The sequence below is a fragment of the Heterocephalus glaber genome, unplaced genomic scaffold (assembly GCF_053883595.1).
Source record: "Heterocephalus glaber isolate CG9 unplaced genomic scaffold, H.glaber_assembly_v1.0 deba00000768, whole genome shotgun sequence".
NCBI lineage: Eukaryota > Metazoa > Chordata > Mammalia > Rodentia > Bathyergidae > Heterocephalus > Heterocephalus glaber.
Window position 1 is genome coordinate 2,261,804 of NW_028258162.1, and position 17,440 is coordinate 2,279,243.

The 17,440-nt window shown below is 54.0% G+C and overlaps 1 protein-coding gene across 2 annotated transcripts in view; it reads right to left on the reverse strand.

The window, feature by feature from the left end:
* Positions 1-2,858: 2,858 nt before the first annotated feature.
* Wnt7a (Wnt family member 7A) overlaps positions 2,859-17,440 on the reverse strand; it is a 42,051-nt gene continuing 27,469 nt past the window's right edge. For both annotated transcript variants that reach the window (XM_021240481.2, XM_004859987.3), the window contains exon 4: positions 2,859-5,289. In XM_021240481.2, the coding sequence (XP_021096140.1) occupies positions 4,810-5,289 (480 nt within the window). In that variant the 3' untranslated portion in view covers positions 2,859-4,809. The remainder of the gene's footprint in view (positions 5,290-17,440) is intronic.

A 17,440-nucleotide genomic window follows, 5' to 3' on the forward strand; every position in this document is an offset into this window, starting at 1 on the left:
CCACAGCATTCAGTACAGTCACCTGCTGTCCAGGTTTGCTGCCTAGAGGCAACCGGCGACACTGTCTGGCCTGGGTATGGTGCACCGTCTAGGCTGTGTAAGTGTACACTGTGATGGCTGCACGGTGGCATTCCTTGGAACATTTCCCCATCACTAAGTGACACATAACTGGACTTATTGTGTGAAGGTACTGAGAAAGCATGGAAATTGCTAGAACCTGTCTGGCACAGAGCACTTCCTTCCTAGATGGTCTGTCAATGCTGTGTGCATGAGGCTCCCTGCATGGTGGCTGCCAGGTCCAGAGGGGACAAAGAGCTCTGACTTGATGTCCAGGATGGTGGGGAGATATAATCGGTGGTAGGCAGGGTGTGGGCTGGTCTGGCCAGCACTTGGAGGCTTGTGGGGCTGGGTGGAGGCAGGGAGACCTGGCAGGAGGTGTGGCACTCTCCCAGGGTACAGGCAAGGGCCAGTTGGGGAGGGCAGGTGGGTGGGCAGTGGGGGAACTTGTGGCCTGCCCTGGGGAGGAAGTGCCACGCCACGGTGTCCTGCTGAATGTGCCCCGTGACGGGGAGGAAGGAGTCCACAAGGACAGTCTGTGTCTGTCTTGGGCAGCCTGTGTGGTCCCTTTTCTCCAGCTTCAGCCTCTGTTCCTGGTGGTGAAAGGCCCAGGACCAAGTGTTTACTTGGGACACTTAGGTTCACAGCCCGATTCCTCCTTTCCGGGTGGTGAAACATGATTTCTCTGAGACGGGCCATCGCCTGTGAAGTGGGAGCAAAAGAGGCTGAGGAAAGAGATCTTGGGCTCCCCTCTGTGTGCAGGGGACAGCTGCGTCTCTGTGGAGAAGGGCTATGCCTCAGCACTTTCTCCTCCCAGGTCTTGCTGGAGGGTTCCCCTGGCAGCTGTCCATGTATTTGCCTCCTCCCCACCTCTCCATCAGCCCACCTCCCACTCACCCACCGGCCCATTTGTGTACCTATTTATCCACCCATCTGTCGATCCATCCACCCACCGTCCCTCCATCTATATTTCCTTTTTCCTTCCACGTATGCATCCATACTGCCTGCTTCCCTCCCTCCCTCCTTCCATCCCTCCGTCTATTCATTTCATTGTTCCTTCTGTGTTCACTTACCTAGGCATCTGAAGAAAGGCTCATGCTGCAGAATGGTTCAGGGCACCAGTTCATCCCTTCAGGACCCTTGGGAAAGCTGTCGGCTCTCCCTGGAGCCTCTTGACCTGTGTGTGTGTGTGTGTGTGCGTGCACGCGAGCGCGTGCGTGTGTGTATGTAGGAACTGTAGGAACTATATTCCTTCCAACCTTCCTTCCCCTAAATTATTTCCTGACTTGGTACACTGCACTGGTGAAAGGTCATCCCCAGGACCTTGGGCCTGGTGTCCTCACTGCTGGGCATGCTGTGCTCACTGCTGGGCATGCTGTGCAGCCTGGAGTAAAGCCCTGCCTCTCTCTGGGCCTCAGTTTCTCCATCTCTAAAACAAGAGGTTTGGCCCAAGTCAGAGTCTGTAGCTGGTGGCCCAAGGGCCAAGTTCAGCCTGCAGTCACGTTTGTGGTATGCTCGTGCTGTTTATCAATATACTGAAAAAGTGGGAGATTTTCCTTGGAAACACAGGCAGGCAGTCATTCACAGAATCTCAGAGGATTTGGCCACGAGGGGCCCACATTCCCATGTGGTGACAGTGGCCTTGGTTCGAGCAGCTGAGTTCCAGAACCTGCTTCCTCCTGGCACCAGGCCCATGTGCTTTTGACGCTGTGGTCCTGCAATTCTGCCCCATAAGATTCTCATCTTTTTCATGACACTGTTATTGAAAAGCCGCTTTAGAACAGGAACAAGGGGGAAAGGAAAACCTTTACTCAACAAAGAGCCAAATATTTTTTACCCTAAGTGTGTTTGAAAAATTCTGGAATCATGGAGAATTATAGTCATAGCAACAATAATTAATAATAATAGCATTCATCCATTATTTTACATCGCCAAGTGCCACGCAGTCATGGCTGGAAGACCCTCCCTCTCCCCTGAGTGGCAGGTGTATTATTCTGCTTTTACAGAAGGGGTAAGTGAGGCACAGCTCGGAGCACACTGGCTGGGCACCGGCTGAGCACGCAGAGGAAGGGCAGCCCCTATGGCTAGATGATAGGCAGCTTCCCCAGCCTGCCTTCCTCAGGCCTGGATGCTCCCTTCTGGCCCTGTCCTCCCATGGGTGGTGAGGGAGAACATGGGCAACTTCTCTGAGATCCCATTTACGAAGCTAACAGTCATCTGGGGAGGTTAGTCAGAATCTGCCCCATTCCCAGGAGCCAACAAGGCCAGGAGTGGAGGCTTGGAAAGGCCCCGCTCATGGGAGGCACTGTGGGTTCTCCAAGGAGGAGAGAAGACATGACAGGGGGTTTCAAGGAGCTCTTGCATTCTTTCTTCTCATTTATTCATGTACCCACCCATCACCCACCCATTCATGTACTCAGTCACTACCCACACATTTACCTACCCACCTATCCAGCCATCTACCTACTTACCTGTCCACTCACCACCTACCCAGGCACCTATATACCCTCCTATCCAGCCACTTATCCACCTATCTGTCCATCCATCCATCCATCCATCCATCCACACACATACACATCCATCCATCCATTCGTCTATCCATCCACATCCACATTCATCCACACACACACATCTCCATCCATCTATCCATTTGTCCACCCATCCACATATCAATCCATTTGTCCATCCATCCATCCATCCATTCACACCCATCCATCCATCCATCCATCCATCCATCCATCATTCCATCCATTCCTCACTGCCCATTCATCCACACACCACGTAAAGGAAATATGAAGAAATATAGCCAACCAGCCATGTTTATTTGCCAGTGACCCAGACCCAGTGCTGACATCGGGAACAAACGCGGCTTAGATGCTCAAGGGCTCTTAGCACTCAGGGCTCATGGGACTGTGATCTCAGAGGCATCTGAGTTTTACCTGTGGCTGTGGGACAGAGTTCAGAGGCACTATCTCTTGGTGGCTGACCACAATCACCGAAGTCCCCTGCTGGCCACCTCATATGCGCGCATGGATCCCCCCTCCCTGGTGGGGACACTCCTAGGACCAGCAAGTGCTCAGGCACACAGCTCCATGCACATGACCTGCTCTCCTTTGCAGGGGCACATGGAGACATAGACATGCGCGCACACACACACACACACACACACGAGCACACTAGAGGTGCTTCAGGGTGTAGTCATGTGACAACCTCAAGACATTCAAAAGTCATGCGAGTGCACGTGTGTATGCATGTGCACACACAGACAGAGATGCAAACTGACACATAGGATGGCATCCACAGCCTCCTGGAGGACAGCTTTCCAGGTTGAGAGGCCCTGGGTGTGGCCAGGCCAAAGCAGAGAGGCTGTCCCTCGCCTCTCCTGCCAGTCCCCCCAGAACAGGACTGCAAGCCCCCGGGCCTCAGAGCTTGTGCGCCCCTCCCCTGCCTGCTTTCCTCCCCTCTCTGAGGACACAGGCAGTGGCAGGGACGTCCCGGTGAGGTGCAGGGGTCCCTGAGCTGGCCTCTGCCTGAGGCTGATGGCCAAGTGCCCGTGATGGTCACACAGTGTAGAGGGCGCTGGCACATGTGCCCGAGTGGCTCACCCCGAGGTTCGCCCTCAGGGACCCTGCCCAAGGCCCTGAGCTTCACAGGCAGAGCCTGGGATTGGGTTTCTTCTCAGTCAGCATGGATGACGCCCTAACCCTGAGCATCTGGGGTGTGCTCTGGCCCCCTTGGCAAACGACTCCAGAACCCAGCCGTGCAAGGGTCCCCGTGGGACCTGCCCACCTGCCCTGGCCACACCCCTCCCAACCCCCTTGAGGACCAGCATTAAGAAGACACACAGGCTGTGGGATGATACAGCAGACTCCATATAAATAAAATATTCTTATAAAAATAGTCTCTTACAAAATATTCTCTCTTATCCAGTGGCTCACTTTCCAAATGGTGAAAACAGTTGGGAGTTTATTCTCTCCTCTCTCTCTCTCTTCCAAAATTGATTTTTTCTAATGGCAATGTTTGAACTGGGGAGGGTGGAAGGATGGGAAACGTATTCTGGAAAACAATGTCTCAAATCTGGACCAGCTTCAATTTCTGGATAAGTAGCAGCAAATAGCAAAAAAACACAAGTGTGTATGTGTGTGTGTGAGTGTGTATGTACCTATATGGGTATAAAGTATAAAGGATGTCTGCTCATTGTACTTAAACGTCTAGTGCTGCAGGGGGAAGATACTTGCAAAATCAACTAGTAGAAACATCTGGATAAAGAATCATTATGTACAGTTTTCTACTCGGCTCCAGGTTCTAGCAACACAAGTCATCCCGCCAGGAAAGCACAAGTCCACTTTGATTGCAGAAAACGGGTCCTGACGAGATGGAGGAATTCTTTTTAATTAAATAAATTAATATTACTTTTTAATCAGAATAAATTGTTAAATATTGCTATGATGAGGCCCGAAGGCCCAGAGTTCCAGCGAAAGGCTTCATTCCAGCCGTGCAGGGGCCTGGGCGGCATCGGGGAGGAGGAGCAGCACTGGACACGGATATGGAGCAGAACAGGCGAGGGCCCGAGGGCCTCCTCCCGCAGTGTCTGCCGGAACCGGAAGCGGGGCCCTCCTCAGCAGGAAAGACAAGCTCAGTGTTTCTGTAGCTCCCTGTGAAGATCAAGGCAGTGACCCAGGAGGCAACAGCAGCGTGGAGACTGTCTGGGCCTCCCACACCGCCCTGAAGCCGGGGCTCGGGCTGTCCCGCTCACTTGCACGTGTACATCTCTGTGCGCTCGCTGCACGTGTTGCACTTGACGTAGCAGCACCAGTGGAATTTGCAGTTGCACTGCCACACGCGGGCGTACTGGTGGGTGTTGTAGCCACGGCCGCAGCACATGAGGTCACAGCCGCTGGCCTGGGGGCCCGTCTTGTTGCAGGCTCGGCCCTGCGTGCCCACGCTACCTGTCACTGGGTCCTCCTCGCAATAGTTGGGTGACTTCTCAATGTACACCAGGTCGGTGTCCATGGGCTTGCGGTAGGACAGGGGCTTCTTGATCTTCAGGAAGGTGGGCCGCTTGTTGCGGCTGGCGCGCACGGGCTCCACGTGCACAGCCTCATTGTACTTGTCCTTGAGCACGTAGCCCAGCTCCCGGAACTGTGGCAGCGTGGTCCAGCACGTCTTGGTGGTGCATGAGCCTGACACGCCATGGCACTTACACTCCAGCTTCATGTTCTCCTCCAGGATCTGCAGGTCAGGCACGGAGAGCACAGAGACATCATTGCATGCACCCCTCACGCAGCCCCTAGACCCACCCGCCCTGCTGCCCTGCTGGCTGACGTGGCCTGGGTCAGTCTTTACGATTCCCGAGACTCAGACCTGGATTCCAGCTGCTCCCTCCCCACCCAGTGTAGGTGCTGGGCCTGGGCCTGGAACTTGCTTACTCCGCCTGCCTCTCAGCACAGCTGGGGCCAGAGCACATGTAGGTTCTCTTCAGCTTGCATAGGCCTAAGATCAATTTTGGGGGGGGGGGTTCTAGCAATTGAACCCAGGGCCTTTGCACTGAGCTCTATCCCTAGATTTTTAATTTATTTTTAAAATGTTGAGGTAGGTTCTTACTAAATTGCCAGTTTTCCAGGTTCTTCTTGAACTTTCGATCTTCCTGCCTTAGCCTCCCAGAGCATCAGGTTTACAGGTGTGAGCTACCACACCCAGCTCTAAAATCAATTTTGAACCTGTGTTTCAAAAGCAAGAGAATTTACTTTAAAAGACAGACTTTCAGGTTTTCTTGGGCAACTGGTAACACTGGGTAACAATCAAAATGTTTCATATCTGGTGCAACTGGGCACTGATCTACCAGCATGGAGCTGTCCGAAAGACAGTGTGACTACACTTGTGTCCAGCTCGCTGTGCAGCGTGGGGGATGTGCAAGTACATCACAGATGCCACACGCGTGGCTGTGACTCGGCATTCCACTCTCCAGGCATGGACCCCGGAGAATCATTCTGTGCACACAAGAAACAGGCTCAAGAGATTCACTGCCACCATGCTCCTAACAGCTTCGACCTGGGCACCGTCCACACGCCGGTCCAGGGAAGAATGGATGAACATCGGTACCTGCGCTTGAGGGGACGCAGTGGGGCAGTGACAACGAAGGCAAACCACACAGACAGGAATCAGCCTGAGAAATATATCATGGAGGCCAGGTATGGAGGCACATGTCTGTAATCCCAGCATTCTGGGAGCCTGAGGCAGGAGAATCACAAGCTCAAGGTCACCCTGGGCAACTTAATGACTTAGTGAGACCCTGTCTCAAAATAAAAAAGGGTGAGGGATAGAACTCAGTGCAAAGGGCCTGGGTTCCATTCTCAGTATAAAAAAGAAAAAGAAAGAAAGAAAGAAAGGCAGAAAGAGAAAGAAGGAAAGAAAGAAAGCCAGCAGGGAGGCAAAGAAACTAGTCATCAAAGACTTCCGTAGAATGGTTTCACTGAATCAAGTTCAAAGGCAGGCAAAATTGGATTGTATTGTTCAGGAGGAGCCCATCCAGGGGGAGACTAAGATTAATTAGAGAAATGAGGATGATGAATATCAGAGCGGAGGGGCCATGGTTGGCCAGGGTCACCCAGGGGTCTCCTGATGTGGGAGAAATGTGCTGCTCTTTGATGTGGATGGTGGTTCCACGGATCATGCTTTGCAGATATTCTTTTAAGCAAACATGGATGGACGGTCTCTGTACTTTTTTGCACAGAAGTGGTAGCCTGCAATATATAAAAATGTGATAGGCAATAGTAGCCAGTAAGCTCATGAAAAGATGCTCAACATGGTGAGCCAACAGGGAGATACAAATTGAAGTCACAGCGAACTCTTTCACACTCACGAGGACGGGAGACATGAGACAGACCACCACCAGGGCTTGGAGGTACAGAGATGAGGACCCTCACACTGTGCTGATGGAAAGGGGGCTGGCGCCCTCACAGTGGAAAACAGCTTGGCAATTCCTCAAAATGTGAAACACTGGGTTAACCCCGACCAATGGTTCCACTCCTTGATATCTTCCCAAGTTAAATGCAAATGCATGTTCACAGCAACATTGTTCGTAATAGCTAAACAGAGGGGAGGGTGACAAATGTCTACCAGCTGAAGAGTGGATGAACAAAATGCAGTGTAGCCATACAATGAAAATTTTGTAAAATTTATGTAACCTCATCCCAGGAAGAATGGGCTTTATCAGAAAGACTAAAGTTAACAAGAGCTGTCAACGATGTGGAAAGGAGGAAACCCTGGTACCCCATTGGTGGGGATGTGTACGGGAATAGCCATTTTTACGGAAATTCCTCAAAAAATTAAACTGAGAGCTGGCCTTGGCACTGCTGGGGCCATATCCAGAGGAGATTTGCAGAAGGGGTGGCTGCACCCCATGTTCATGCGGCAATGTTCACAACAGCCAGGAAACGGAAGCCATCTAGCGCCCATCAGCTGAGAAATGGATAAAGAAAATGTGGTCCCTATGCCCTGCACAATCTATTCAGCCTTAGGAGGAGTGAGATGCTGTCATTTGCAACAATGTGGATGGAAGTGGAGATTATTACATGAAGTCAAATAAGCCAGGCTCTGAAAGGCCAGGCGGAGCCAAAGCCCTGCTGGAGAAGCCCAAACTGCTGGTCTCCCGAAGGCTAAGAGCAGAATAGTGATCTCTAAGGCAGGGAGGGTTGGGGAGGAAGTGGCAGCCACTAAGTTGTAGTTAGGTCGAGCAGCAAGTTCTGCTACAAGTTCCGCAGAGTGGAGTGACTAAAGGTGACATACTGCGTCTTTGCATAAGTCGGAGGGACTCTGAATGCCTTCACTAAAACAGTTAAATGGCTGCACTGCATGATATGTGAATTATACCTCAATAAAGTTGTTTTATTTAGAAAGGCAACAGGGAGCCTCTGAAGGTTGAAGTGAGAAAGCAATGTGAAGGCAGCGTGACCTGCAGGTCTGTGCTCTCAAATGTCACTGCTGCTGTGAGCCGGGGCGGTTGGTGATCCCGGTATGGAAGGCTGGATTGGCGTGGCTGCCACTCACTCCTGCCCTGGGCAGCATCCCACCCCCTGAGGTCTCCCTCTTCCTCCGTGGCCACCGATTGCCTGAGGCTGCAGTGGCATCGAACGGCCCCGAATCAGGTGACAGCCAGCCTAACCCTGCTGACTCTGCGATCTGACAGCCTCAGTGATCCCATGATGTCTGCACTAAGCTGGCCCTAATCATAGTGGCCTGGCCAGGGCTGGTCACCCAGCAGGGACCCAGCCTCGTCCCTGAGCCTGAGGACAGGAAGTGTGTATGGGACTAAGCAGAAACCTCTTCGTCCCAGCTCCTGCCCTTCCAAGCCTGACAGATTCCAAGCTTTCTTCCTGCCCAGAGAGCTTGAACCCTGTGGGTCAGTTCCTGGGGTTCTGGAGGCCCTAGAATGCCCACGCTGCCCCTTCCCAGGGCCTGGCACCCCTCAGAGTGCATTCAGACTGCTCCACAGCTCTGGCCCGAGCAGTCACCTGTTAGATGTTCAGGCCCCGGGAGCCCAGCTGGGGTGCCCAGGCATCAAGCCTGCATTGCTGGGGTGGGCGGAGTGACATTTGGGGACGACTGCGGGTGGGGCGAGGGTGCCAGCACTCTATGTGGGTGGCTGTATCTCTGGGTCCCAGGTTAAAGATGAGCTGCAGGGGAATGCGGGGCTCTGCCCTTTCAATCCTGTCACCCCACAGGCCCCCAGGGCAGAATGACGATCGGGAGAGGGTAAAGGCATGAGTCCAGAGGGTGTGCAGCTGTGGAAGGTTTGGAGGGAGACTGAGGCGGGACGAGCTCTAGGGTTACTGTGCCTGCTGGGTCCTGCCGGGCCCCACAGATGGCTGTGTCCCCCGGCAAAGGTCACGACTCCCTGGGTCCCGGGCTGGAGGAGTGACGGTGCCCAGCGTCTCTCTGTCAGCTACAGCTGCAGCATCAGCCCTTTCGGCTCCAGTAACTTTGACCTGTTTGACTCGCAAACCCATCGAGTAGCTTTGTTACAACACAACTCAAGCACCATCCGGTTTCCCCATTTAAGCGCACAATTCAGTAGTTTTCCTTGTATTCCCAGAGTCCAACCATACAGCATTTTTGCTGCCCCCGAAAGCAACCCCCTACCCTTTAGCAGTCACTCCCCATCTCCCCTCTTCCTGGCCCGAGGCAGCCCCTGATGTACTTTCTGGCTCCATACGACTGTTCTAGATGGTCCTATAAAAGAAGTGGCACAGGGTGGGACCAGCTTCCAGGTGGCTCACGTGGGCGTTTGTCAGACTCTCCTCCCTGCCGTGGCTGAACAGTGCTCCAGCGCTCTGTGGCGTGGCAGGAGAGGCCTGTTGCACCTCACCACAACCGGGCTGTGGCAGTGTCTCGAGCTCAGCTTCCTTTCCCAATCCGAATGCACCAAGACGGAGCCCTGTCCCCAGCCCCGGGCCATGCTTTTCCCAGCTCAGCTTCACCGTCCCACACCTGTGGCTCTGCACCTGCTCGGCCTTATCTGGAGGCCAATCTTTATCACCCTGCATACAGTCCCAGCAGACCTTCCACCCAGCAGTTCTGCTCCTGCTTCTGTACCCCGCGGGGAGGCTCGCCCTGTGTCACACTGTATCTGTGATATCAAAAGGCCACAGGAATTTAAAGATCCATCACCGGACCGGTTATATCAATGCAGACAGATCTACCACTGCAATGGTCAGCAGCCATGAGCCTCCATCGGGATGGGGAGGCTGGTTAGCAACTGGCAGAACGGATCAGCAAGAGATGTTAGGGGAACGGAGTCAGGTGTGTAGGGTCCGCAGTGTGCTCCTGTCTGCACAAGGAAGGAAAGGTCTGCTGTGATTCCAGCATTTGGGAGGCTGAAGCAGGAGGATTGCCAAGTTCGAGTCCAGCCTGATCCATTTAGTGACTTAGTGAGATCTTGTCTCAAAGTAAAAAAATGAAAAAAGGTCTGATGATGCGGCGGAATGAGAAGGCTCTGGGGTCAATCTCCAGTGCCACAAAAAGAAAAGAAAAAAAGAAATAAAAAGGCTTGCTCTTGCTCATGTGCATGCCTAAGAGGGGCTTCAGGATGGACAGGGGCTGCCCCTTGGGCTTCTTTTCTTTTCAGTGTTGGGGAGGGGACCCAGGCCTCATCCCGGAGAAGTGAGACTTCCACTATTAAGCCACACTCCCAGCCCTAGACCTTTTGGTTGTTTGTTTTTGCGGGAGCGCCGATTGAACCCAGGGCTCCTGCATGCTAGGCAAATGCTCTACCACTGAACTGCATTCCCAGCCCTTTTAGAAAATTATATTTTGAGGCACAGTCTCATCAAGTTGCCCAGGCTGGCCTCAAACTTGTGATCCTCCTGCCCCCACCTCCGAGTTGCTGGGGTTACAGGCATGCACCACTGTCCCCAGCTATCCTTGTACCTTTTAAATATTCTACCATGCCAGAAAAAAAAAATTAACTTGCTTCCAAAGCCTTTATGAGTGTCAGGGTGCACAGTGATTCCCTCACGGTGTCCACCGCTGTCCTGGCTGCCCAAATACTATGTTCCCTGGGCACTGTGATGACTGGACCCTTTCTCAGTACGCCTCGGGCCAGCAGCTTTGTGTGATGTTCCCCAATGTCCACACCCTACTCTCCCTTCCAGGGAAGCGTGTGCTGATAAGCTAGCTCTCAGCAAAACCACACCAAACACCTCTCTCAGCCTGTTTCCCAGTTTCTGCGGGATCCAGTCAAATGCTCCAGCCAGGGTCCATTCGAAGCAATGAGCAGGTGAACCATTGCTTTGTAAATCCTGGAGTACTTGGTTTGGGGAGCTTATGCCACTGGCCCCAGAGTGGAGCAGAACACCGTCCCCAGCTTGGGGCTCTCAGGTCTGGCTGGCAGCAGGAGCAGCTGCTTCCCCTGTGGCCTGTGTTAAGCCACGAGAGGACATCAGGAGAACAGGTAGCCAGGAAGAGGGGCAACTGGGGGCAGAGGGGTCTTTTGGTGCTGCTGAAACCCGCTCCAGTCACCTGGCCCCCCTACAGGGGCTCCCATGAGTGAGCTGAGCTCCTGGGAGAATTTAGTTCGTTCCGAGGGGGCTGATGTCAGGTAGAGAGGGGTAGGCATCTACAATTTTTTATATTTATGAAAAAAATGGATTGCAGAAGCACAAGATAGGAGACACGGGGAAAGATGGAAAGCTTTAGATGACCACAAGTTCAATAGGAGCGCAAAGACTGCTGAAAAGCCGAGACCGGGGCCGTAGGAACTGAAGTCTAATGCACACAGTAAGGAAGGCCTTGGTCTTCCTTCGTCATTTTTAGAACTTCGCTGGGCCCTAGCAGATGCACAGAGGAGGCTGGAGGTCTCACGAGGAATGAGCCGAGAGGAGCAGTTGTGGGTCTAGCTCTGTGGGCCGGTGCTGGGACAGGGTGAGCGGCAGCAGGGACAGAGCCTGGACACGGGAGGTGGGTGAGGCTGGAGGGCAGCACAGCCTCGCTCAGGGAGGGGCAGCCCCCCTTGCAGTCCCCAGGGCTGCAGGGGGCAGCCGGGGAGGGGGTGAGCTCCTGGCCCCGGAAGTGTGTGCAAGCAGCCACTGGGGTCTGGCGGGGCGGGGGGGGGGGGGAGGTTCCTGCACCCGCGGGGTGGGGCTGCCCCTGGGCTCCCTCTCTGTCCCCCAGCCGTGCCCCAAACCTGTCTGGAGCAGCAGGAAGGAGTTTCTGCACCACTGGAGGGAGAGGAATCAATCTTTCTGACAAGTCCCCCAGGAGGTGCCAACAATGAGCCTACCAGGTACTGCCCAGGGCCCAGAACTGCTCAGGGTGGGGCACCTGGGCCGGGAGGGGCCCAGGGAGAAACTTGGCTCCAGAAAATGTCCTGATTCGGGCCGCCAAGGAGATGCTATCGGGGTCTGCTTCCCGGCCCGCCCCAGGCTCCTGGGACTTCCTGGAGGAGGGGTGACATCCTGGAGGAAGGAAGGGGTCTGGAGGGTGGCTAGACTGGGGGGCTCTGGGTTCTGCTCAGTCTGGGCATGGGGGGCTCCAGGCACAGAACACCTGGCTCCTTCCACAGCATCCTAGGGGACCTCGACCTGTGAACACCACAGCTGCCTCCCATGGCCTCCAGCATGGGCCACCTGACTGCTTGGCCTTCAGCCCCTGGGCGAGGTCACCTCACCATGCCCTCGGGAGTGCCTCTGCCCCACACAACCTCCTGCCCCCCACAACCCCAGATGGGCCCCTCCAGCACCTGCTGCCTCCCCTGTGCCACATTTCCTGCAGGCCTGGTGCAGCCCTGGAGCTCAGCAAATACCAGTGTCCCTGTCAGGCTTTCCTGGCCACTGACACTGTAGTGGCCACACTGGTCACCGGTGTCCAGCGCTCACTGCTCTCAGTCCCCACAGATCGCTGGGAAGGCCAGGCCGTGGACTCAGAGAAAGTCCTGAGGCTTCGGTATGCACCAGAGGCAACAGCACTGGGTTATTTCTCACCAGATGTGAACCAGAGGGACACAGGGGGCAGAGCCAGCAGTGAGCAGGCCCCTCGTAGTCACATGGGGCTCAGTATGGTGCCCATGAAGGCAGCAGAGCTGAGAAGCCGGCACAGGGTGGGGGGTATGGAGCTGCTTCCAGGAATGTCGCCCTGATCAAGCAGGACCTGAATCCATCCCCCAGGCCCTTAGGTTCCAGAACTAATGAATTCTCTCTGTTCTTCTGCCAGCTTGGCTAATGCAGTTTAAAGTATCCCCACCGATAGTGCAAGCCTTTCATCTTCGAGGTGGGGACATCCTTTGTGGAGCTGATAGCCATGCCCTAGGGATGGGTTTTAGGCCGTGAGCCACCGAGAGGAGGGAGGGTTTGTGCAGCCTCACAGGGCTGTGTGGCTATGGATGAGTCTCTCGCCCCTGGGCCTCAGTTTCCCCCTCTGTACAATGAAGCAGCCGGAGGGGGATCACTGGGAGAGAAGACAGGGGAAGAGGAAAACCAGGGCAGGGAGGAGGAGGCCGGTGGCTCCGCTGTGCTCATGGGTTCCCAGGTCGGACTCCAGGGCTGCTGGTGCGGTGCCTGCAGAGGTCCGAGGAAGTGACCCTGCCCGCTCCTGCTCCTGCTCCCCCTCATCCCTCTCCTTCTTCTCCTTCCCTCCTGCCGTCCATCCATCACGAACGCAAGAGCTTCGCTCACCCAGCTGCAGCTGTGTTCCTCTGGGCGACTCAGATGAAAGGGGGCACAGCCTTCCCCGTAAACATTCGGAGTATTTTCTCTCTGGTCGCATTCTTCAAGTCACGCTGGACGCACCGGCTTGGGCAGAGTATTCCTGCCGACTCAGGTGGGGTGGGCGGCAGGGCTGCATTCCGCCGGGAGAGCAGGGCTGCCATGCAGGGAGGGTGCAGAGGCTGACTCGGCTCGGAGGAGGGTTCGGCCCAAACCCAGCGCTGGCTCCCGTCCCCGTCTCGGGGTCTGGAGGCTCTGGCCCCATCGGGCTCCCTGTCCTCCCTGGCTCTCACCCTCCAGGCATGGCCTGTGCCCGGCCGGATCTCCTCGGAAGCCAGACCTGTGTGTCGCTAGGTTCCCAGCACAGGTGTGCTTGCACCCGTGTGCCTTGCCCAGCCAGACACACCCACACCGCCCGTGCTCACCGCCTGCACACACAGCTCACACTCATTCCTTCCCTCCCCCATCTCCCCACCACATGGTCATTCAGCCCCTGCCCGGGTGGGCAGCCAGCATCTCACTCCGGGGCAGGAAGTGGTTACCACCCAAAAAGGAGTGGACACATGTTGGTTTTCTGTCACTGTGCAAATACCTGAGATAATCAACTTAAAGGAGGAAAGCTTGACTTGGACTCCCAGTTTCAGAAGGTTCCGTCCATGGTGACTTGGCCCTATTGCTTCGGGGCTGGGGCAGCAGGGGACACCATGGCAGGAGCATGTGGTGGTTGGAGCCACTCACTTTGTGGTGGCCAGGAAGCAGAGTGAGAGGGGAGGACACACATTGAAGGACACTTCTCCAGGGACCTAACTTCCTCCATGAGGAAGCCAAGGCAGCCGTGGTCCCAGAACAGGGGCTCCCGAGCCAGGGGCAGAGCAGCCCTGGCCTCAAGCAGCGGCGACGATGCACAGGGACATCCCGAGACACCCATGCTTCAGCCCCTTGTGTGGGGAACGCCGATATTAGCTCTGTCCAGGCATCTCCCAGCAGAGGTGGGGGCTCCCCATGGGCGGTGGCCTGGGTGGGGAACAACAGAGTCCTGGGGGCTCTGAGCTGCAAGGGGGACCCCGGTCTCTGCGTCACCCAGGCGTCGTGGGGGTCCTCACTACTCCAGCACCGCCCTCAACAGAGCAGGCCTGCGGGCTTGGGGACCCGGAGTGTGAAGCTGGGGCTCTGAGGTGCTGGTCCTCAGCTGGGAGCCAGAAGGGACGGGGGGCGTCCCAGACAGTAGTGAGCTCCCTGCTACCGGAGATATTCAAGTCGGCCTAGATCTGTGCCCCCCAACCAGGAGCCATCAGCCACCAGAGCCCAGGCACACAGGTGCCAGACTTCAAGGGGTTTCTACAGGTAACAGGTTAGAGGTCTCCTATACCTGTATTCGTTATAAACTGAAATGATATATTTTGGACACACAGTATTAGATTAAATAAAATAATATTCTTTGAATTAATGTCATCTCTTTTTACCATTTGGATGTGGCTATTAGAACATGCTACCTTACGCATGTGGCTCCTACTAAATTTCTATTGGGCCAATGTCTTAGTCTAGTTTCTGTTGCTATTAGTGAATACCTCAGACTGTGTCACTTATAAAGAAGAGAGGTTCTATAGGCCAGAAGTCCAGGAGCGCCGGTGTCCAGGGAGGCCTTGTGCTGCATCATAGCATGGCAGAGGGGGTCAGATGGACACATGGCCAGCTGCTAGCTCAGCTCTCCCCTCTTCTTACAAAGCACTAACACCACCCTGGGGGCCTCACACCATGACCCTTTCTTATCCTAATCACCTCCTGAAGGCCCCGCCTCCAAGTACCAGGAACACCTGGGATTTGGAGATTAGGTTTCTGCACCTGAGTTTTTGGGAGCTGGGCTGAAGATGAAGCAGCCTGCAGCATGGGGGTCTTCCCAGGCCCCGCCCCTCACATGCTCTCCAGGTGAGTCTCCAGTGCAGTCAAGCTTGAGAAGCCTGCGGAGCCCTGGGCTGGAGGCCTGAGGGGGAACCCAGCTTCAGAAGGGAGACAGGAGAACATGGCTTGAAGCCCAGCCCTGGATATGAAATATCTAAGCCGTCGTCGATGCCTTCAACCCGAGCATGCACTCAGCTGTGGCTCCCTTCAAACGGACCTCTCTGGCCAGAGGCACGCATATTCTTTAAAAGAGGGCCAGCTTGGCGAGCCCTCGGTCTCTGGTTTGGACAGGAGCAATATCACTCTGTGCACCATGTGCTGGTACCTGGGAGCTTTTTAAAGGCTGGGAAATAATCTCAGAAAACAACCAGGAAACAAAAAATCTGTGTGTTTAAAACAAAGACCAAAAAAACCTGAACCATCTCCCTCCCCCAAATTCCTCTTTCTTTTTCTCTCTGCAAAGTTGGCCAGCAAGCATTCGACGGCACTAAATATAGAAATGGTGAGCTAGTAAATCACTCTGAGGTGCCACATGTTGCCCAGGGCCTGTTTTACAGTTGAGTTGCAAACCATTGAGAGCTGGGAGCTGTAATTAAAGTGCTGACACCCTCCCACCGGGATCCTGTCCGGGGCACACACACGGAGTGGCCTCTCCCCTGCACCCCAGTCCAGCTTCCGTGGCCCCACGGGCTTCCAGGAGGGCCCAGGAGAGATGTGTTCGTCTCCGCTGTGACCCCACACACCTGCCTGTGATCCTCCCTCTCATTCACAGCCAAGCCCAAGAGAGCCTCGCCGGCTGCCGTGTCTCTGGGCCCTTGAACTTCCTGTTCCCTCTGACTGAAGTAGGATTTCCAGGTGCTCACGTCCGGTTCGGAAACCACTATCTCGCTGAGGTCTCTTCTGAACCCCGAAATGATGTCCCCTCTTGTCATCTCTGCCTTCTCATCCTGCTTTATTTTTCATCTTAGCATTTATCACCGTCCCACAATAGATTTTCTCTCTATTTGACCGTTTGTTGTCTGCCTTCCCCTGGAATGTCAGCTCCACAGAGGCAAGGACCATGTCTAATCCTGGAGCCCGAAACACTACCAGACACATAAATAGGTGCTTACTAAATATTTGTTGAATGAATGAATGCATGGATTTCCAACCCTTTCTTTCAGCTGGTCTGGTGATCTCACTGGGAAAATGTCCAACTTCCCAGCAATGGGCTCAGCTTTTCACCCGTTCATTCAACCAATTATCCTTCCAAATAAATATCTCTTTATTCATCCATCCAACCAAACATCCATCCAGCCATCTGTTAACATGTATTCTTCTACCTGTCCATCTGTCCATCCATCCACCCACTTACCCACCTACCCATCCATCCTACACCCAGCCATTCACCCACCTAAACCGATCCTCCAATGAAGACCTATTCTGGGTCCCACCGCCCTCTCCACACCCCTCCACCAGATCCTGTTCATGTGATCATGTCTACATGCAGTAATTCTTCTCCTGGGGTCTTTACCATGTAAGTCCACCAAAGCAGAAATTGTGTCTTATTTATGTCTGATTTCCAGTGCTCAAAACAGAGCCGACACACAGGCTTCAGCTGAGGGTTGCCGAGTGATGTATCTTTCCTTTCCCTCTGCTTACATGTCCAGCATTTCCTACTGGACTGTGAGCTTCCTGATAGCAGGGCCCAGTTTTTAGCCATCTGTCAGTCTCCAAAGTCTTGTGCCTACCACAAAGGTAGCACTGTAAATATTTAATGAATGGGTGAGTGAAGGAATACGAAAGAGAGGCAGTATAGCAAGAAAGTAGACTCTGGAGCCAGACAGCCTGAATTCATATGGACTATTTATCAGCTGTGTGACCTTGGGTGAGTCAGGGAATCTCTTCCTGTCTTGATTTCCTTGTTTGTAGAAGGAAGACCATAGTAGCATGTACCTTACCGGGTTCCTGAGAGGATTTTTTGAATTAGTATAAATGAACTACTTCAAATAGTACCTGGATTAAGACATAAGCTTTGTAGGTGTTTTTAAAAAAATAGTCACTGGGTGTGGTGGTGGATGCCTCTAATACTAACATTCAGGAGGCTGAGACAGGAAGACTGCCATGAGTTCAAGGCCAGCCTGGGCTGCCTAGTGAGTTCAAGGCCAGTCTGAATGACATAACAAGACCCTGTCCCCCCAAAACTAAAAACAAACAAACAAACAAACAAAATAAAACGAAACAAAAATTCTCCCCACATAAAATCATTTACAGTTGGGCCACTGGGACAAGTACTGAAGGCACAA